This window comes from Watersipora subatra, chromosome 8 (genome assembly GCF_963576615.1).
Source record: "Watersipora subatra chromosome 8, tzWatSuba1.1, whole genome shotgun sequence".
Taxonomy (NCBI): domain Eukaryota; kingdom Metazoa; phylum Bryozoa; class Gymnolaemata; order Cheilostomatida; family Watersiporidae; genus Watersipora; species Watersipora subatra.
In genome coordinates, this window is record NC_088715.1 from 8,564,190 (window position 1) to 8,587,590 (window position 23,401).

A 23,401-nucleotide genomic window follows, 5' to 3' on the forward strand; every position below is an offset into this window, starting at 1 on the left:
GGTTGCAATGGAATGCGCTTAAATTGGTGAGAGCAATGGCAGGGCATGCCTCACATGAGTGTCACAGTGTCAATTACATAACATGATAAAATTGATTCCATAATAGGCCTACTGATGTGGTGTGAAGTATACATTGCTTGTGATTGATAAACGTGGACAAACATGTGGACAATATTTTAGGGGTACGTGTTTCTCCAGTATCGGTTCAACCAAATTTACAAATAATTTAGATATCTCATTGCTAAGATAGAGATACATGCCTTTCCAGATTATGATGTTGTGATTTATAATAACTTGATAACTTCCATGCTACAGAATAGAGATCATCGCTACACTGGCAGTGTATTTGCAGCCAGACGTATTACATTTGTGTAATAAATAATGTAATTTGTTAGTTGTTTCCTAAGGCTACTTACAAGGCTATGAAATGCCACTCAAAGTTTGAAAGTGTATCTAAAATGTGTATTTGGTTCAAACCAAAAGCTTTCACAAATTGTGTTATAGATTGCACCTGAAAGTTTCTACCATGATGCTGTATTTTTACATATGTAGTAAGATGAATCTCAGACATGTGCATTTTATTTCTAGATTATAATGGCTCAGGCTGTAGCAGATGTTGAGCAGCTCTTGTAATGAGCTTGTGGTTGAGTTTTTGAGTATTGTTTAGCATTTGTAGCAGGTACTTGTAGGTGATAATTTCTCTCGACTGCAGACCTTCACACACCCTTAATCATTTATCTTTAAAAACTAACTTTCAACAAATATTGGTTTTTTAAAAGTTAAACATCACAATGGCTGAAGCTCTAGCAGATGTTGAGTGTGAATTTTGCTGCCGTAAAAGTGACACCATTGTCAACCCCAAAGTGCTACCATGCAGTCATATTCACTGTATGACCTGTTTGACCACCTACTATGAGAGCAAACACCTGCTGCTGTGTGGAAACACTGGATGCGGGTGAGTCTTACTATATGTCGGTTAAACTTAGATTATATAATAGTGCACATAGCCAGGGCTGTGATGCATTAAAACTGCATTACACCAATGCAGCGCAGTATACAATAACTTTGGAATCAATTACAACTTTCTAATGCCCAGCTGAAACATTGCTACTGGAACTGCATTCTTACTGCAATTTCTTCCTGAGATCCACTGGAGATTTATTCCCATGACGCTCATGAAAGTGAACCTAGCAATTCATGTGCACTGCACATGCATACTCTTCAAAATCTGAAACTGCACATGTACTGCAGCTTTGGTTTAGTAGGGGTTTGATACTATGGATTAGCTTACACTGCTGACTTTCCAAGTGTTTATACTGCATTGTACAAAATTGTCCTCTGCTGTGTTTAGTAAGTTAAGGAAATTGCTCTATAACTTCCATATCATTTCATGTATTTCATGCAGCATTTATAGTCTGTGCAAGCAGGCATATCATGTTATAGCAGAATCTGATTAGTTAATAACATTTCAAAGGAACAAAAACTGCGTATCAAAATTTCATGCAAGTTTATCTTTAAGTTGAAAATATATTGTTCAGTTTAAAGACCACCTTAATATTCCTCTATGTTATAATCTGTATGTTTGTCTCAAACGGTATTTAAGAAAAACAGAGACCAGACTCTTAATCAAATGATGTAGTCATATCTACATATTAGCTATTCCAGCTTTAATTTTGATAATAAAACCTCCCCACTCTGCCCTTTACAGGTGCAGATCCATAGATTGATCTACTACCGACATACAAGCTTAGAAAAAGACTCGACCATCATAGAATGACTCATATAATGCATCATCTAGCACTGTATGGCCCATGTAGCAAATAGTTTATCATTTATGAATAATTCTTTGCAGCCAGGTGTTTGAGATGCCACCAACCAATCTACCATCTTATGACTTGGGTACAGACAAGACACTATGTGATGTTTGTCTAAAGAAGAGCTCACCAAGACAGAAGGCTATCAGCTATTGTACTTACTGTTGTAAAAAGTTCTGCCCTGCCCATTTGGAGGTACTAGTGTGTCTTTTTCAAATCTGTAAGATCATCATTTAAATAGGTTGTCATTTCTGGTTCTGTATGAAGTTGCTCATGTAAATTATTAATAAAAATTGAGCTGATGTTGGTAATTAAACTCCTTATAGAATGATCCAATTACAAAAAGACACAATGTGAAGGTACTATAAAACTGCAATAAAAACTTGCTTTTTCGTCAGAAAAAAATGTTATGCTTATTTATATTATAGGCTGGACTTTTTTTCCCAAACCAATACCTTTTCTTAGTGCTGGATAATGATTCGAGTGCATTCGGTTTTCGATAGTTGTTCTCTCTCGGTTCATCGATTCAGAAGGAGAAGACAACTGCTTATGAACCGAATTTTACATCACGATTCGATTCAGTGTTTGCGCATGCCCACACAGCAGTTTCCTAAGCAATTTTTCGTTAGAGCATCGATCGGCCAGCAAATGAGTTTGGAGTTTTTTTATCTAAATTTTAGCATTAGTTTTGACTCTTGCCAAATAAACTCATGTGATGTTTTGTAGTTAAGAAACTTATATTTGTAATATCTTATTATGGTATTAATGTTCATTGATTGTATTTGTCCTGAGTATATTGTATTTTTTATATTTATATTTATTCGATTGTTCTTAAATTACGTAATCAATTTGATGTTGATTCATTAAATTTTAAAGAGAATAACATTCTTCAAATTGGGTTGGTTAATTAATATAGTTAAAATTTTCACCATTACTTAAACATTTTTGCAAATATTAATTGTTAGTTTACTATTTATTAATAAATATACAACTCTCGGTTCGATGCGGTTCATAATGCCAATATGAGTAAACCGAAGTAACAATTGAATATTAGGTTTCTTTCAGTTCTCAGGAGAAAACAACTCTGAAATTGAATGCATAGTGCAGGTAGACATCGAACAGCTCTACTGTTTCTTACAAAACTTAGAATGTGGGTGTGCTGTAATATTTAATACTTGGTAATTTCAACTATGGTGACTTCGGTCTATTGTGGGTTTTACGGCGATTTAAGGTTCCTCGTTTTTAAAACAATGATAATTGTGTCATGATCGCAGAAACCATCGTTAAGTCGGGATTATAAGGTTTGGAGTTATCTACACTAGCAGAATGAGAAAATTCTCACAGTTATTTTGCGAAACAAATCTTGATTCTAGCTTAATGGTCAATAAACTGAACGCATGTTCACCATCAGTGCTAAAACATAGTTCCGAAAAAACTGGTGGTAATGTTGGAGAAACGACAACCAATGCACCATTATTTTTACATTTCAAAGCATCATAGCAACCAATATCAACAAATTGTGATATTCATCTAGATTTCCGTATTCATATTTAAAACACTAAGCTGAGTTTAAAATCTAAACAGATTTTAGCTGGTTGTCGTAGAAATAGCTGTATATCTATAAGAAAATGTATTTCTTAACTTTGCAGATTTTAAAAACGGCTTGACAGTACAGCGATTTTTGGCACAGCCGTAGTATGATCAACAAAAGCTTAAAAAAATAATAACAGTAGCATTTTGCGCATCATCAGTCATTATATACTTCGATCTTGCAAATTCGAATGACTATTCTTATAATTAGATCTTATAAAATCGAATAATAATCCTTATAATTAAATATGGTAATAATCTTGTAATAATCGTTAGGAAAATATAATTTTTATTCTGTTTACTCACTGCTTTTGACATCAGTTGGAATACCAAAGTACTCATTATAAGTGTCCAAATTGTCAGAATTATCTTCAAAATTGGCAAAAAAAGAAACGATTACCTTTATCGGACACCATTTTCCAGTACTTCATGTTTAGCATAGCAACGGTTTTAATGTTTTACTCGGGGGTTAGGTACTTTTATTATCTAAACTGACTTCAGATTCAAAGAGATCACTCTTCGATTAGTCCAGTTGCACGTGCTACAAAAATCATTACCAATATTATGAATTCAGTTAGTGTAACTTTAAAGTCGCATAACTCAACTACTGCAGGATTTGTGACTTAACCTTGGTTTCTGGGATTGCGACCCAATTTACCTATTGAAGCTGTAATTGGTTTATTGTTTTGAAATGATAACTTACTAAGCCAGTATGGTGTACAGCAAGACAACATACAGGTACTTTAGTCTAGGTCTAAATAACTATCAGTTGAGTGTTGTCAAATTAAGAATTGTCTGTTTCCCTAATCATTATTCTTTTGTAAAAACCAACCTGATATGACTATGCTCTAAACTATCTTTATTATTATTATATATGTCTTTCACCAATAACATGTTTTGAAATGTTCTGAAATTAAAAATATGAGACATTAGTCAAAAGTCACAGTATATATAGTCACAGTCACAGCTTTTATATTTCAGTCCCATGATGACACAATGGATGAACATAACAAGATAACAATACTAGAGTACCTGTCTCAACAACAAAAAGCTAAAGTCAGCAGCTGCCCCAAACATAAAGACCAACAATATGTTCTTGGGTGTGGAGTCTGCTATGTGCTCAGCTGTCTGAAGTGTGTTCCTAACTTGCCAACCTGTGACAGTGGTATGTGGGGTTATTGTAGGTGTGCGTGTAGGTCTCCAAACATATTAGATTTGTTAAAGACAAGATATTAGTTTTAGTGTGATGTCTCATAACATCAATTGACTCATGATGATATTATCAGCTAGACTTTTGTCAGTGTAACATGTTCAAGTTGTATCAATGTATCTGCTTTGGAGTCGAGTGTGAGTATTTTGTATTTTTCATTTTGTTTGCAATTAATACAAGTAATGCATCAATAACTGCCTAAATGTTTCTACTAATCACCAGTCACTATTTGTAATGAGTGATTGTTTTATGTAAAGTTTTTATTTATTTAGGTTCTACACACTCTCTGCTTCCATTAGAGGACCTGGCATCAGCCCTTCTTACAGGCACGATATCTGCTGAGAGTTCTGCTAAAGATGAGCAGTTTGAAGCGCTGTTCAAGCAAATATCTAAGATGGTCTCTGAATATGACAGCGAGACTGAAGATATGCTTAATATGACTCATCAGAAGAGAGATGAGCAGGTGGGGAATTAGGACGGTCTATGTTTGTGTTTAAATATTTTTTGCACATTTTTATTTGCATTTTCAACTCAATAATTTTTGTTTCCTACGTTATACATCAATAATAAAATAGTCAGAGATCTAGAATTATTTGTAATCAAAAGCTGGTTCAATACAGAAGTTTCACAATGGCATATTCTCTATTTCAAGAGAAGCAAAGCTAGCTAGTATGGATGACCGACATCATATATCTAAAATATTTCCTTTTATGGCGTACGCTGACCTTGAACTTTGTTGTTGGCAAATTTGAAGTCTAACTAAAGATTATGAAATTTGAAGACTGTCTCCCAACTCACACCTTTACTACTTTCTAAGGGAAAAAAACTAGACTTAACTTTTTCATCAAGTGGCTGTACAGTAATTGTAGCACTATTGGCTTGTATCAACAAATATTGACAATACAAGCAGTACTTGTTTGTCTCAAGCGATTTTCTTTATTTCTTTCAGTTTAACTTAGCTCATGGTCCATAGCTATGGTAATTGTACAATGATGTAATTAAATGCACCTCTACATACAATAGCAAATTAAATTCACTTTTTTAATTTTTATAGAAAGCATGGTCTATTAGCCAAATTAGAAACAACCAAAACTTTCTGTTCTGTCAAAAATAAAATAAAGCAAAAGAGTTATTTTTTCTACTTTCTTTTTTGCTATACCCGAAAGTGCAATGTCTGCCTAACTCTGCGTTTAATGTTAGGTTAAAATGTAGTCTGTGACGAGACTAAAACTCATGTCTGTGAAATTCAGTATAGTACATCAACACTTTGACATCCACACCGATCAATCATCTTATAGCATTTCTGAAAGATCGTACCTATTCCCTGAACCTTATTAACACACGATCTCACACAGTAAATTAAATCTTAAATATATCTATAGGCATAACTGGGTAATTTATCTCTATATTCTTGCTGACGGTTTTTATAACATCACAATTATATATTAAATTGTGATGTTATAGTTACCACTGTGCATACTGTTGATATTATCTGGTGACTATAACAATAATTCATCACAATTATATATTCAATTGTGATGCTATAGTTACCACTGTCTATACGGTTGGTATTATCAAGGTGACCATAACAATAATGCATCATAATTATTGAGCAGATTATTATGAAAATTATGCTTATGCTCATCGCTGGATCAATCATTTTTTGTTTTACTGTTGTGAATGTCGAGCCAATGTTGACTGGTTTTTCCAACGTTTATTCTTTTCCAGGGAGGTGCGATTTGTTTAGCCTTTAGCGCAAAGCAACGCCTCTCAGGTAATCGTTTCATATTGTAAATCATCGACCAATATTTTGTGGATGATATTTAAAAGTTACTAGTGTTAATGTCTTTTGTTTAACGTTACTAGGCGACAGCTTTATAAGCGTCTACCGAAGGCAACATAAATTCTGTTTCCCCACGCACCCGGTAAACAACATTTTGGTCGTTTCCCCAGCCAAAGGGCTAAAACTTTAAATTGAGTGAGCAGAAAGCAGAGAGTAGGTAGAAAGCAAAATAATGTATTTTATTCAGATTAAAACTATTTCAATATACCTGTGAACTGCTTGAGCAGAAAGTGAGTTTAAACTTTTTATATCTAGAGGAACATTCATCAGTAATGTTCATATTCTTGTTTTGTATCGGAGTTGACTATAACTGTAGATAAACTCACTGAAGGAGCAGTATGATGAAATAGAGAAGAAGGTGCTTGAGAACAGGCAGAAGTCTAAAGTACAGATTACTGACTTTTTGGAGGATGTTGTCCTTGATAAATGGAGAAGTCTCAGAAACCACAGAGAAATGTTGGAGACTAAAATCAAACATTCTCCCCCAGTATGTAAATATTTGAATATCTATAATAGAACTATAATAGTGGAGGTGGAATTCAAGCAAAAGCTGGAATAGTACTTTGCCAATGGCTCATTCCAATGGCTTGGAAGATAAATGTTCGCCTTTTTTACAGTTGAGGCGAATGTTGCTTATATTTTGCTCTCATTTTTGGTGGAGCGATATTAAACCTTTTGGATGCAGTAACTTTGCTAGCTTACCATGAATTTGTCAACGATCTCCTAAAAACATGCACTGAAAACTGAGAAATATCTCTACCAGTTGGTATTTGTTGCTTACAATTAATCTGCAATGATATTAAACCTTTCACTGCCATCCATGTACAAACCTAGCTATCGGCCTAGTGCCAGCCATTTTACCAAAAATTGCCGATATTGCTTCAGGATAGGTGTACAATACTCTTTCAGTTTCAAACTCTATCTAGAACATTTTTGCAACATATTTTATTTTGCCAACATTTTAACTAACACTGCTATGCAAAAAATTCAATGTATCTATAATTTGTGCGATTATAAAGCAATGTGAATCGAACGCTTTGAAGCTAAGACGATCCTCCAACATGTTACTTACTTTTACAAAACTATTACTTTCACCACTATCAGAGTCACTGCTGGTACTTTAATTATTTGTATAATCACTAAAATCTGAATCTGATTTGGTTGAAACATCACCAACGTAAGTAATTACCTGTTTTCTGACCCGCACGGTATTTAGGAGAACTTAAACAAAAACTGTTCAATGTTAGGTTAGCAGTTCTCAAACAAACGTTTTAAATTGCTTCGTTCTTTTAGGCTAATTTTATAGATATATTTTTGAACAAAGTTGTCAATATCTTAAAAATCCTAAAGACTGTAGTTTATGTTGTCAACCAATAATAAAATGAAACTACTTTGCAATTGCTGGGCAAGGCGCAAAAATTCGTCTATGGCACTCGACTATAAAAACGCATAAATGAGTCTACAGCATCGAAAAGGTTAAAGCTTGTGTCCTGGTTTGTAATTTGTTAGAGCTTTCAAATTTTTTTCATTCTTTTTGAAGACATATTTTTATTTTGTATTAATGGTTCCCAATGTTGCATAAAGTTTCATTGCACTTGTTGATATGTTTGTTACAGTTTGCGGGCAAAACTAGCTGTTCATGTGCAAGTTATTAGGGGTTACGACCGTCGATCAATTGTAAGATGAGATTAATGAAGTGCTGCTATCAAATAATAGGCTATAAATCTGCTAGTCTTTTAGTTGTATAATGATAAACCATCATATGCTACAAATATATATTCATAAATAAGTGGATAATAATAATACAACAATAATAATATTACAAGCAGAAAGAAAAATTAATGTTTTTGAAACAAAAATATTTGCGTTGTTTGCTCGGATCGCTGCATTATGATTGTCACTTTCGATAGAACGAACGTTTCCTGGTTGTTCAATGCATTCCACAATATCTTCTGACCTCAACTTTTCTTCTGCACTGTTGAACTAGTTGCTATTGGCATTCAAACATTTTTTTTGGCAAAGCAAGCTTTTGCACGAGCTGTTAGCACAAATGCAAAGCGTAAATGTTTCGCTCGCTAAACGTAACTTTTGGCCTGGAACTAGTCGTTAATCTACCATCATAAATGTAAACCATTTTTATATACATGTACTTCGAAGTATCAAAACTGTGTTAAACAAGGAACTACTATTACCTGAGACAGCTATTAGTTATTTTCATGGTGTCGCTTCCATAGTTTCAACAAAAAATGCGAAAAGCTTTGAAGTTGGACAAGAGATTTGATTGTTGTGGATAAAACAATTTACTTTTAACAACAGTAGCTGGGCTACCCGGTGTTGCCTGGGTAATAAAAAGGTCTTTTTTCCAAAAAAATTGATTGTATTTAACATATATCAACATTCTACCTTCTGCCATTCTACCTTTCAAACTACATATCATGAGAAAGGTGTTTTGAGAAGAACTTAAATAAATTAGAAAAGATAAAAATAGCTGTAAAGGTTTTTAAACTTTGTCAAACGACTTTTACACTTATGTTTCCTCATAACATCAAGATAATGTTTTGTGCAGGTCAAATAAATTAGAAAAAATAAAATAACTATAAAAAGGTTTAGATGTAAATGCAAAACAATTAGCAAGAAATAGTTAAATTAGGTCGCTTTTGCTATGATTACAATAAAAATCCTTTCGTGATACAATTAATACTAGCTGAGTAAACAAAATAAAAATCCTGAATATGTAGAATTAATTCTCACAGTTCTTGCAGAGAAGTGTGTGTCTATAAAAATGTTACTGTTCCACCAGAAGCTATCTATCAAATCTTTGATTACGGAAACACTTCTGCTCTATGGAGACCTTTTCCATGGAGACAATTTAAGGGTCCATGCAAAAAGAATCAGCCTTGACCTCAGATATAGTAACTGAACCTGAAATGTTTTATAACAGGGGTATCGTAACAATCGGCCGCATTGGTAAAATAATTGGCATGCGCTACAGCCATAGTGGGAATGCATACAGGCATACAATATAAAACAACATATTTTGAGAAACATATATATATATATATATTTCTCAAAGTTCATCTGTTTTCATCAGTGTTTCTTCAGTACGTCTAGCTATGGCTATTATTAGAATAGCTGTAGCTGGACCACGCGTACGCAACATCATGCCATGCAGTCATTAAAAGCCTTGCACTTAGTAAGCTTTTGGAAATTTTCCATTAGCAGTGTCGTGCCACTTGCGGGAGAGTTGCCTGCCAGCAGGTGGCAGGATACTCTCACTACACCTCATTGTTTATAAGCTTACTTTCACTACTCAGGTAACACCAGGTTGCACAGCTAGTCTCCATTCGTGCTGATAACGAGTATTTCTTGGCCAACAAGTTTAGGATCGTTCCCTTCTGCTCGGGTTTTTCAAGTACTGGGTAGATGGAAGTGCTTGGCATGAGTACTTTTTGACAAACAGGTTTTTTGAGTATTGGGTTTGTTGATACGCATTATATGTTTTAATTTTTTAAACATTAGACGTATCTTAAAGTGTACTAAGCAATTATATTTCTAATCGATTTATTTATTTTTTTTTACTAACTTATTTACTGAAATTTGTGCTCGAAACTTTAACAGGCAGGTTGGTGAACAGTCAAGAGCACAGGGCGCCATAGACCGAGTTTTTGTTCACTTTACTTGATGGATCCGTGTACCAAAACCCGAACTCGCCAGTCAAAACCCAAACCCACCAAATCGAATTGCTCAAACTTTCTATTACCCCATACTCAAGAGAAAGCAAACCCGCTAATCTATATATATATATATATATATATGTATTTATATATATATTTATATATATATTTATATATATATAAAGATATATATATATATATATAAATTTGATTTTGTGGACACTTTTCTAATCATCACTTGATTTTATGAGTTCATAAAGATCAGACTGACAGTTAAATCTTCCGCTACGGCAAGTCGAAGCATCGGCTTGCACAGTAATATAAGTACAGTCCATAAGCCGATGTATCGGCTTATCAATAGGGTTTCACTTTTCTTTTCATTATGAAACGTACACATTAGCTAGGCTAATCAAATTCTGTTTTCTACAAACAACTTTGTTGCCACTCATGTGCAATTATTAGAAACAATTTTGGCTCAACAACTCCATTTATAATTATTTATCAAAACAGCAAAACAAGATCGCTATTCTCATGGCAATAAGAAAAGCTAGGTAAAATTACGAAAGTAAGATATACTAAACATTTTATACTTATCTTGCAGAAAGTTCTTTTCTGAATAAGATGCACTTTACGGTAAAACAATATCTGCGTATTTGTTCTCGAGATATTGCTCAAATGCAAGTGGTACATCATTTTTTTTTTGAATTAATTTTTTTCGAATTTTTTCTGTTTGAATTAATTTGGTCAGAATAATTAATCGGCCAGAATTTAATGCGGTGGCAAAATAATTAAACTGTCGGTAAAGTAGAGGTGGGGTTCAAACAAATGGTGGTGCCCTACTTTTCAATTCTTCTCTCATAGTGGCCTTGAATTAGAGGAGGCCTTCAAGTAGAGGTGACGTTCAAATAGAGGTGACGTTCAAATAGATGTTTTATTGAATACATATTTTATTGAATATATGTTCGGTCTATTGGCTTATTTGATGGGTCTTATAGAAAGTAAAGGGCTGGTAGAGTCATCTACAATATCATTTTTATGTTTGTACCAATAGGTACCAGTATCGCTCATCAAAATGTTGAATACAATGAGCTTCTGCTGCTACAGTAAACTTTTTTATACACACACTTCTATGAACTCCTTTTTGTATTTTTTTCTTAATTTATTTGATTTACACAAAAACTTTTTTCTGATAGAAAGTTTAAAAGTTAGAATTTTATATGTTGTACATGTTAAATAAAAATATGATTTTGACACATATAATTTCTATCATCATATACATCGTTTACATTTTTTGTAATTGGTAAATAGGTCATCATCTCAGAAGCAATGGTTAATTTGATTGTCTTAGATTCACAGTTATCAACGCTATAAAAATGAAGAATTTCTCAGAGTTATTTTGCAACAGGATTTTTGCTTCTAGCTCAAAAACAGCAGATTTTATGGTCAATAAGCTGAATGCATGTTTACCATTAGTGCGAAAACATAGTTTTGAGAAAACTGGTATTAAAGTTTGAGAAACGAAAACCAATGCACAATTTTGTTTACAATTCAAAATGTCAAAGCAACCATTATCAAGATGTTGTGAGATTTATTAGATTTCTGTACTTATATATATCAGACCTGTCAACTTGGTGCTACGCAAATGAAGGAAAAATTAGCCTCTATAGCCTCGCACTAGCCAAAAAATTTTAAACCTAAACAGGTAAACATTGTATTACAGCCCTGAAATTATGCCTAAGTGAACTACCAAAATATAAAAACAAATCATAGGCGACTTTTTACGAACTTAATGTTCTACATTTTTGTTCTGCAAATAAACATTGTATCATACCCGTGGTGATGAACATAGCGTAAACATAAAACTCTCAAATTTTTACGGTAAATGAATTTGGTAATTAGACGGGGATGCTGCATCATCTCTATGTACATTTGGTCTTCACTGATTTGAGATGAGGTAGCTGCTGCTCCTTGATGTTTCAAGTTGTAGGTTTTGGCTGATTTTTAACACTTTTGAGTAGGTCAGCTTTCAACTCTGTTTCAAAGCAGCAGGTACAATGACAGGACGATACATCCTAACTACCCTTAGTGCTTGATGCAATGAAGGGCCATTCTTTGGTTCATTCCGGTTAAAATTTTGAGAAGTACTTGAGATTTTTGGACATGGCTGAATGGTGGATCGTATCTCGCGACATCAAAACAAGAAAATTTTAAACCCGTGGGAACAGCCCACCCAAATGGCTATACATATGAACTTTTACTCGGACCTAGGTGGCTCGTAAGCCTACGAAAAACAAGTGTTCTGAAATATTCGAGTGCCTAGTTCAAAGGCCATAAAGTTAACAAACGATAATGCTATGCACGAAGTCATAAAAAAGTGTTTTTGGCAATACAGCGAGTCTTTTGTTATCATTAGATTACACGCATCGTGTTAATGCTATAGCGACTGATAAATAAATGGCTCGGTGTTTTATACTAGAGCACAAAACATAAATCCGGGAGTATACCGCGTGATTTTATTTTTGCGGGAAGGTAATTTAACTTCCGGCAGGGTCCTGCAAAATCTGGGATAATTGACAGCCCTGACTTATATACAAAAATGTTCCTGAATTTAAAAATCTAAACAGATTTTATCTAGCTGTCATAAAAATAGCTGTATATTTATCAGAAAATGTCTTACTTATTAAAAATTTTTCAGGTGTTTAAAATGGCTTGGCAGTATCGCGATTTTGTGCACAGCCGTAGTATCACCAAAGATATTTTTTAGAAAGATAATAACCGTCACATTTGCACACCATTGGACACCATATACTTCAATCTGGTAGAATCGAATAATTATTCTTATAATTAAATCTTATAATATTCTAATCATTGTCATTCAAAAATATCATCGTCAATCCCATTACGTTCACTGTTTTCGACATCAGGAATACCAAAGTACTCATTAAAAGTGTCCAAAATGTTAGAGTTATCTTAAAATCCGGCAAAGAAATCGATTACTTCTATCGAACACCATTTTTCAGTGCTTCCTGTTTAGCGAGGCAACGGTTTCAAGTTTTTTTCAAGGTTTGGACACTTGCATTGGCTGAACTGACTTCAGATTCAGAAATGTCACTCTTCGATTGGTCTAGAGGCACATGTTGCAAAAATCGTTACCGATTTTGTAAATTCAGTTAGTGAAGCTTCAAAGTCGGATAACTCGAATTCATGATTTGCGACTTAACCGTGGTTTCTGAGATTGTGACGCACATACACACTTTTAATAGGCTACAGAAAGTTAAAATATAATACCATTGGACATATTTATGTGGCTAAATGATCAAGAAAAATCAGTTCAGTTATTTGAAGTCAAAAGGAAGTGGATAAGTTTTCTGAATAAACAGTTTAGCCTTTTATAACATGTACGAATGCTAATTGGCTTTAAACCTAAATGTTGTATTCTTTGCTATAAACCACGTTTATAGCTTTCTCACAATAGCTTCTACACATGTTGTTGGTCTATGTCAAGGTTGTAATAGTTTTTAATACATTGGACATGTAGGATGACATTGTGAGAGGATTCAAGGAGCTGAAGAAACAGATGGACAAATTTATTGTGGAGGAGTTTCCTAAACTGGAATTGGGAGGACAACTCGAACTAAGGCAAACAGGTACAGTCAAACATGGATAACTCGAACTTCAAGGGACCGAGCAAAAGTGTTCGAATTATCAGAGCGTTCAAGTTATCAGAGCACTGTCACAAGTCCATATATTTACTTATTTATTAGTATATACATGTACATATACAAACTATAATATAAATCAAAAGCACAAATGGCTTGTTTCAAATTAAATGCTTCTAATGTAAAGTTTAAAACGTTTTCATGAAAAAGTATAGAGATTTTTCTATCACTTGAGATTGGTTTGTTGTTTGAGGTGATGTTATTGCCAGGACGTTTTTCAGATTGACATTGGCAAAACTTGATTGTTGTTGAAATGCTCAAAAGAAAAAACATTTTTTCTTTTGGGGTTTTACCCACGATCAATTTCGCCGTCTTTTCTTGAACTTTATGCAGATTACTTTACCTGGGATTCGTTAAGAGCAACACTCCGAGGCAGTTCAATTAGAAGTTTTACGAGGTTTTACGGTACATTCTATATCACTCACGCTTTTTAATAGATACTTATTGAATGTACACACGTATTCTGTGTTTAGGTCAACCGATGAATAGTATTTTGTAGCTCAGACAACGTATACGTTTAATTACACCAATTTTAAGACGTTTTAAACATTCAACATTCCGGCGTTGATTCAACACGGAATCAACGTCGGAAAACTATTCATCACGGGCTAGCCGGGTCACGCACTCAAGGATTTTTGCCACGCACATACAAAACAACATGCGATTTTTGTTTTGTATGTGCGTGGCGAAAATCCTTGCGCGCGTGACCCGGCTAGCCCGTGCTATTCATCGTATCGCAGTACAAATCAACTTTCACCAAACTTTTAGAAAAGTCGTTGACAAAAATATTTTGCCGATGGTGGTAATAACGACGCTTATGAATTACGAAAAGATGAAGTTTACCTCTATGGCTTTGAATAAAGTGATTTTCTAAAGCGATAACAACCGTTTCGGTAGCCGTTGGGCAAAAAAACAGTTCGAATTAACAGTGTTGAGTTCGAGTTATCTATAGCAATTTATCATTACGTGGGAACGGACCAAAGGAAATGTTCGAATTAACCATGTGTTCGAGCTATCCGTGGACGAGTTATCCATGTTTGACTGTATATTAAAAGAATCAAAATAAATGATAAAAGTTATAGTCTATACTAAGACTTCTACCATATTATTTATGTTAAAAGTTGACTCGCAACAAAATTCACATTACAGTTATTTGGTATCAAAAGGTTTACCGTGTCCTACTCTGTTGTGTTGTAAGTGCCAAATATGTGGAAATGTGATTACAAGCTCTTAAAAGCTCAAAAACGAACAACCGCCATAGATTGGAATCTCTTTATTTCGATGACATAACCACGAATTTTGATTATCTTCTTGTCACGTATGTTCTCACGTGAATTGAAAGGCCAATACAAAGCTCAATATAAAACTTATCGTAGTACTAGTTTATGACAAACAATTCGGGTTACACTAAAGACCCCGTATCAAATATAAATGCTCGCTTGCTTTACAGTTTTGTTTCGGCATTATTCAATTATCAAGTCGTAATCTGATCATGTGACCCAATAATTCGCAAATAATTTTTGCAGCACTTTTCGATTATCACAGGTGACCAACAGGCTCGTCACGATTATCAGACAATGATATGTACTCCTTCGAGCTAAGGTTAAAAAGTTTAACGATTTTTTACGGTATTTTTATTTTTTAGTATATTTGTGAAAATATTTTGACGATTAAGGTTGCAAGAAAGTGTAAACAGAAACCATCTCTCACAACTACATCACATTTGAGCCGTTTTGGAAAGGGAATCCAAACTATGGCAGTGGCTGCGATTTTCTGTTCGTTTTTGAGCTTTTAAAAGCTTGTAATTGCCTTTCCACATATTTGGCACCTACAACACAACAGAGTAAGACATGGTGAATATTTTCATATCAAATTACAATAATGTGAAGTTTGTTGCAAGTCAACCTTTAGAGATAAGTTTGTAGTTAAATTGTTAGGTTTACAAGTAAAGAAGCGATCTTTAGTAATTGCTCTGAGGGCGGGCTGTGTTGAAAGACATGTTAGCTATACAAGCTCAACGTGACAAGTCAAATTATGTAGTAAATTGTGCTGGTGTTAAAAATAGGACAAGGGATGAGTCAACAATGACTACTAGAAGAAAAGCAGCAACTAGCCTATTTGCATACTAATTAATTAAATAGAAATTACGATAAAAAAGGTGATATTTTTTCTCCCATCTTTCAATAATCAACAAATCTTTACAATTTATCCCATATTTGTCTGGAAGTTAGTAGAAATGATAAACACAATGAAAATGCAGGATATGGACACTCTACTCTCAGGCTATGATATTACATAAAGATAAATTGTTACAGTATCTTTGTTCGCACAGCTGGTTAAAATTGTAGTCTCATTTACATGCAAGCTATAATCTCAGGCTAAAATAGACTCGCTGTTAAAATATTGGTACGCTGAGCTAGTAAATTTTAGCATGTCTCTACATGCATGATCTGCTCTCAGGCTAAATATCATAGAAGCACTGTTACAGTATCTTTGTTTAATTAACTCTCATATTTATCACTTCAAAACATTTACAACTTCTAAATTTTAGTCAGTTGATAAAAGACTGTAATTTTAGGTAAGAAGATGTATTTTTATTCTTACTGTTTTCATATTACAAAATTTAATATGTTAAACTTTCTGATGTCTCTGGTAGATGAATTGAGCCAATGAGTAATTAAGTCTTAATTATTTAAAGAAAATGAGTAATTAAGTAATCTGTCTTGACTCTTTTCTAGGATGTTGTGCCGCGCTGCCTGCATACAAATATTTTATTACACCTTGTAAGTATGTCATTATGCTATTATATTATTAATGTTTCAGGTGAAAAGCGTGAGATTGAGTTGAAGATTGTTTCAGCTGATGACATAGTAGTTAACAGCAACCAGCACGCTGTAGTTCCTCAACAACCACAACTTCCTTTATCCCCTCCAAAGTCTATAACTCTACTCAAATCTATAAAACTACCATCAGAGCCTATATCAGTATGTCAGCATGAAGGAGTTACATATGTGGGATTGCATAATGGTACAGTCAGTAGAATTGATAGCAACTACAAGCTGCATGACTCATTCATCTCTACTTCTGGTTGTGTTGAGTCCATCAGTCTCCATGAGAACAGACTATACGTATTGTCTCATAGTAGTCCTCGCACAGTAAGTGTCAATGATCTGTCAGGACAAGTGATCACAACCTGGCAGCACCCTTATCACGGCAGTTGGTGTAGCATGCTGACTGTAGCAGCAGGTAATGTAGTGGTTGCTGATCCTCCTAACAAAATACTAACTATTTATTCTCTCACTGGTAACACTCTGCGGAACATCAGCTGCCCTCTTTTGAGTAACGACGAGGTCTCGATATGCGCTGGACATGGTGATGATGTCATCATAGCTGACTGGAAGACAAAGAAAGTCTTCAGATTTAACATCACCACTGAGAATGTCATGTGCACTTTCACCCATCCTAATCATCCACAAGGCCTGGTGTGCTATGGAGACTACATACTGGTAGCTGCATGGAACAGCAGTATCATCTACACACTCAGCTATGCTACAGGTAAGTTGTATGTATGAGGTGCTGGTTAGTAACATTCATTGAGAGTATCATGTTAGCTTATGACACATTTCATTATTTAGCAAAAGTTTCTGCTTGAAATTGTTCTATTATAAAAAATGTCTTTAAATCCTGGTATAAGTATCTTTAAACCCTTGATCTCTTTATGTATGATTTTAAAAATTAAATTACAATAATAATTATGTTATCAAAGGCAAATTGAGTAAAAGATCATTGATATCTCCATTGCTTGTTTTCCAAAGTTGATTATGTGAGATGTAATTTATTATTTGTAACTAGTTTAAAAGCAATAAACTATGTTAGATATTTGATACATAATTACCTATTTATAATTTAATGTGATTAAAAAGCTCACTAATCTAATAATACAATACAAAGTGGTTATTAAGTTGTTCTGTCAGGATCAGTTTTCCTTGTAATGATGACTATACAACACTGAAGTCATGATTATTGTATTTAATACTTATATTACTATATTAACAGACAAAGTCTAGTATTGACTGGTACATCATTCTGTTCCTCGTAATGACAGGTTGCATTACATATAGGTTTGAACACGCGAACACAAAAATGTGACAAATTTCTTCTAGTAAACTTGGCAGCCGTCCAAATGAAAGTCCTATCAAATTCTTTATCGAGCAGAGCTGCTATGGCTCAGGTACCAGCTTTAGGTTTTTGCCTAAAGGTTACAGTCAATTCTTGACTTACACCTTCATATAAATTTTAACATATCTTTAGTGATGAAAATTAACAACTGACAATATGAACTTGTTCTATTTATCAGCATTTCATTGGTTTTATCCTTATTTTTCATTTATTTTTATAGACGCTCTTGGCTAAAGTTTCATTTGAAGCATTTCCTTTTAATTTTATATATAATCAGCAGATGATGTTTTCACCAACAAATTTTAGATTGTCAAATAAATTAGTGAAATTACAGTAAAATCTAATGAGAGTATGCACATCATCTTATGGCAATTTCAACTGCAAAAGAGTCTTGGAAAGAATTAAAACAATTATACAAATGAATGCTACAGTAATATCTATAGCGGTTATATAAAAGGTGTGGCAGGAATGGTAGCTACAATAAATGACAGCCAAGTCCAGTATTTGGCAGCTGTTTGTTGCTTTCTGACGTTACTACTTTCTAGCAATATTAAATTGCTTTCTCAAGACGGCTTTCTTCCATAAGTACTATTTTCTTGAATTGATTGATTTATTAAATTTTATCGTCATTGCTTATCTTTGCTGACCAAATGGTTGCCATGGCTAAACTTTTGTTGATCTTCTTGCAAAGAGAACCTGCAACTTATTGTATCTTATTATGTTATGTTTAATTAGAATTGTATTGGCTTTTTAATAAATATGTCGCCAGGTATTTTATGTGTAGTAATTACCCATACAAGTATATAATAAGTGTGGATGTGATGATTGTACAGTAATAATAATCAAGATATTCATATACTTTTATTACAGGTGAGAAAGTATCAGAGATGAGAGATGATGCTATATGTATTGGCAGTCTCTTCTACTATATCCATAGCCTGAGTGTCACTGGTAACACCTTAGTTGTACCTCAGTGGCAGACTCGCAAGCTGCTCTTCTATAAACTGAGTGAGAAATAAGAACCACATTCTTATTTATCATCATATAACAATATTCATGATCAGGTTTCATCAAGACTGACTACTCTATAGTGAAGTTATACTAACAGTATCATTATTATTATCATCATATTTTATATTCTATCAACTTTCTTAGCTCAATGGCTGACTGTATGATCTTAAACTGATTATTTAAATGTAGTGCTGTCAGAAGTTAAACTTTACCTTTTGTTCTGCTGCCACAGTCTTCTTTTGTTAAAGTGATAAGAACATGCCAATTATTTGGTTTCACATCATGACATTTTCTTAAAGCATGATATTTGTGTTCCATCCTTAAATACACATTTATACATGAAGTTTATTTACTTTTGGGATCATCAAGTTATACATTTACAATGTGGCTGATAAACATATTATATTTTAAGGATGGTTTTGAATAAGATTTCTGTACGGTGATTACCTCCCCTTTTTACTTCAATGTTATTGCATACTAACAGATAATATTTGATGTAAAATTATAATACATGAAAGTTATTATAGACATAGGAGTTGACAAGGGTATGGGCATGAACGCTGACATGGGAATGGGCATTGGTCTTAGGCATGAGCTTGAACATGGGCATGAAAATGAACAGGAACTAAGGCATAAACTTCAATAAAGACGTGGATGGTCTCATGAGCTTGTTTGTATGCATATACATGAGTCATGTACATAGATATGGATGCAGTCATAGAAACAGACATATATATACATAGACATGGTATGTAATCTCACCGGAAAGATAAAAAATAATTGATAATCCATGCAGTATACTTGTGAGCATAGACACGGGCAAGGGAGTGGAAATGTTAGTAGTATATAGAGAGCAGATCTACACACAAAAGTGACGGATCCAGCGGGGGGATAGAAAAAGGGGGTTGTGAATTAAATTGGCTAGGGGTGTAGATTGAATCGTGTGGAGTTGAATGAGATGTTAGGGTTTGGGGGGAAATTGTGGTGTAGAGTAGGGGGTTGAATTCGAGGGGTTACGGATCCGCTCCTGGCGTAATCGGCGGATTATCTGTGGATGAGTCATCGGATTAGCGGGGGATGAGTCATCCGATTGAACGCGGATTATCGCGGGATTAGTCGGGGGAATCGTCGCGGATTAGTCGGGCGAATCGTCGCCGATTATCGGTGGAATAGTGGGGGTGAATATCTGGGACATCGAGGGCTGGATGGTTTTCCGGAGTGGATCTCGCGGATTATCGAGGAGAGCGAGAGATTACCTAGCGGATGAGTGAGGGGGTTAATATCTGGGACACCGAGGGGTTGATTTTCCGGAGAATGTTATATATTTGGTTGAATGAGAGATAAGTTTTTATTATAAAATATAAACTATAAATGTTACAAAAAATTCAAAATCATTCTGTCATTCGTTTTAAAAAGGAAAGTTTTGGAATACATCTTTCTTGAATTTCATTCAATCCCAATTTTCTTCTTCTTCTTTCATTGTCGAATGAGAATGAACTGTCTACAATCAAAACATACATTATTTTTAGTGAGATATAGTAAAAGTAAGACATACAATCAGATTAGATCATTCATTCAAACTAAAAATCAAATATAATGTAATACTTACTGAAGAAGAAGAAGATCCATCCTTTTTCTGAATGGAATCTTCCTGTTGAGATACGGGAGCCTGCAATTGCAATGATTACAGTCAGGATGGATTACTATAACCTTGCTGAGATAGTAGACTCTACATTCACAATGGACTCCAACTTAAATTGTAAATTTCAATTGCATTAGTCATCGAATCATAGAATGATATGCAAGATGTAATGCAAACAGAATAGGATATGCAATCAGCTAGAGTAGGACATACAGACAATAAGAAAAACAAATATGTTACATCACATAGTCAGACTAGGACACACAGACAGAGGAGGATATTCAGTTAAAATAAAGAAATAAATATAATGTACTACTTACTGAAGATTCAAATTCATAAAGCCTTCTCCGAAAAGGACTATATTTAGTTCGGTGATGCCCAGGATCCTACAATTGCATTGATTATAGTCAGAGTAGAACATGCAGACAAATTAAAACACAGTCAGGTCTTACTTTGAATTTCAATTCCAACTCCTTTTGTTTTAAAGTGGAGTTATACAAAATATTAATTACTGTTTTCACAGATTGATACTCATTTTAACATTCCTACATACCAATTGGAGTGAATTTTGTTGAATGTATTTGATCTTTAGTTACATGTTTTATCATTATACAACGATATTAGACGAAATAAATATAATGTAATACTTACTTTTAAAGTCAATGTAACATCGAAGTTACGAAAGAACTCCTCTCTTTGCTGCTGCATGACCAATGATTTCTACAATAATTTCCAAATTACTTTGTATAATTTAATTGTTTCATTTAAGCAAACCCTATAATTCGAAATATATTTAATATGTAGTTTATATTCTCAAGTTTCCTTTAACCCTTTCACTGCCGAGCATTTACAAATTTGGGTATTTGCCAAGTACCAGCCATTTTACCGAAAATTGCCGATATTGCTTCATGGTATGTAAACAGTATTTTTTCCAATTTCAATCTCTATTCAGAACAATTTTGTTACATATTTTAATTTGCTAACATTGTAGCCATCATTGCTATGCAAAAATTCAACGGATCTATACTTTGTGCGATGATAAAGCTGTGTGATGCTATGATCGATGCGAAGCTAAAACGATCTTCCGTGTTTCTTACTCTCACAAAATTATTACTTTCACTACTCTCAGAGACAGTGCTGCTGCTTTAACTATCTGTATAATCACGAAAATCTGAATCTGAAATGGCTATAATGCCATCAACATTACTAATTACCTGTTTTCTGACTCGCGCGCGGTAATTAATGAACTCACACAAAATATGTTCGTTATTAAATTAGAAGTTCTCTAACAAAAGTTTGAAATTGATTCGTTACTTTAGGTTAATTTTATAGACAAATCTTCAGACAACACTGTCAATTTCATAAAAGTCTTAAAGACCGTGGGTTATGCTGTCAACGAATAATAAAATGAGGTAACTACGCAATGGCTGGGAAAGTCGCATTAATGCGTCTACGGCAGTCGTCCCACAAAAACGCATTTATGCGTCTACGGCAGTGAAAGGGTTAAACCCTTTGTTCAGTTATGGCAGCTATAATCTAGCAATGAAAAATCTGCATGGCACTGGATTACATCTTGGCACCTTACACTCAAAGCGCTTGTTTTAGGTTAATAACTAGCAGTGTTGACTGTTACATGTAATGATTGTTATTCTGGCCCAAAACTCGCGTATTGTTTTAGTAAAGATTTTAATAAAGAACAAGCTTTCCAGGTAAGTTACTCAGATTCATTAGGTAGTTATTTTATCATCCATTGCAATGGCGGACCTTCATCTAGTTAACTATAAATACAGCTAATACAAGTTCATGTGCAAGTATATAAATTTCATATATAGACCAATGTTTGATGAAAAACCGTGTCAAATAAGAAATGCCTCAAAAGTTGCTGAAAAAAGCTTAACAATGTTTAATGTGTCCGCTGCAGACATTGGTACAGGTTTGTGTAAATAGCATTAGGTAAACGACAAGACAACTCCAAAAAGACTTACAATTAATGTGGAAAAAAACATTTCCTACTTTGTTTGAGACCATAGACCTATTAACTATACTAGACTGGGCAATTTAATGCATCATGGCTCAGAATTGTGTCCCACCTAAACAGTCACATTCACATTAGCATAGTTAATAGGTCTATGTTTGAGACAGACAATACAAAACTTCCAATAATACATTACAAATCTAAAGTTATAAGGAAAGACAACTCAGAAAATATAGGCTCTAGAAATATATCCATAAAATTATTTCTTTTAAGACTTCAAACGATTATTTTGACAAAAATGGGCAGGTGGTTGAAAAAACATCTAATGCAAGCAAAAATCTTTGACAATGAATGGTGATACGAAGGAACCACAAAGGTGTAGAGGATTCAGAGAAAGTGTCGCGTGTTTTGAATAGAATATGATATTTGAGTTGCTAAAAATGAAGGTGTTACTACCCTGTATGATGCAAGTTTCCTTAAAGTGTGGCCAAAACCCCAAGTTACTACTGCTTTTTTAACACCTTAGAAAAACTTTTACATAGTAAACAAGTTAAAAAGCAGGTCTCACTTACATATTTTGGCGCAAATAAAATTAAACGTTTTAGTGAGCACTCCTTGGCGATTAATTTGGTAACCTGCAGAAACCTACACACAAAAAATTTAATAATAAGCCAAAGAGCAAACTTCAAGGAATAGTCATAGTGACAGCGAAATAATAATTATATTAGTAGTTTTTATTGCTAC

General features: G+C 34.0%; 1 protein-coding gene across 1 annotated transcript; it reads left to right on the top strand.

Annotated features, from left to right (window-relative positions):
* The first annotated feature begins 791 nt into the window (after positions 1-791).
* LOC137402269 (uncharacterized) lies at positions 792-19,686 on the top strand. Its single transcript, XM_068088763.1, has 9 exons — positions 792-955; positions 1,853-2,009; positions 4,386-4,569; positions 4,887-5,077; positions 6,774-6,944; positions 13,670-13,778; positions 16,674-17,405; positions 18,900-19,037; positions 19,568-19,686. The coding sequence occupies exons 1-9, from the start codon at positions 792-794 to the stop codon at positions 19,684-19,686; spliced, it is 1,965 nt and encodes a 654-aa protein (XP_067944864.1).
* The last annotated feature ends 3,715 nt before the right edge of the window (positions 19,687-23,401 follow it).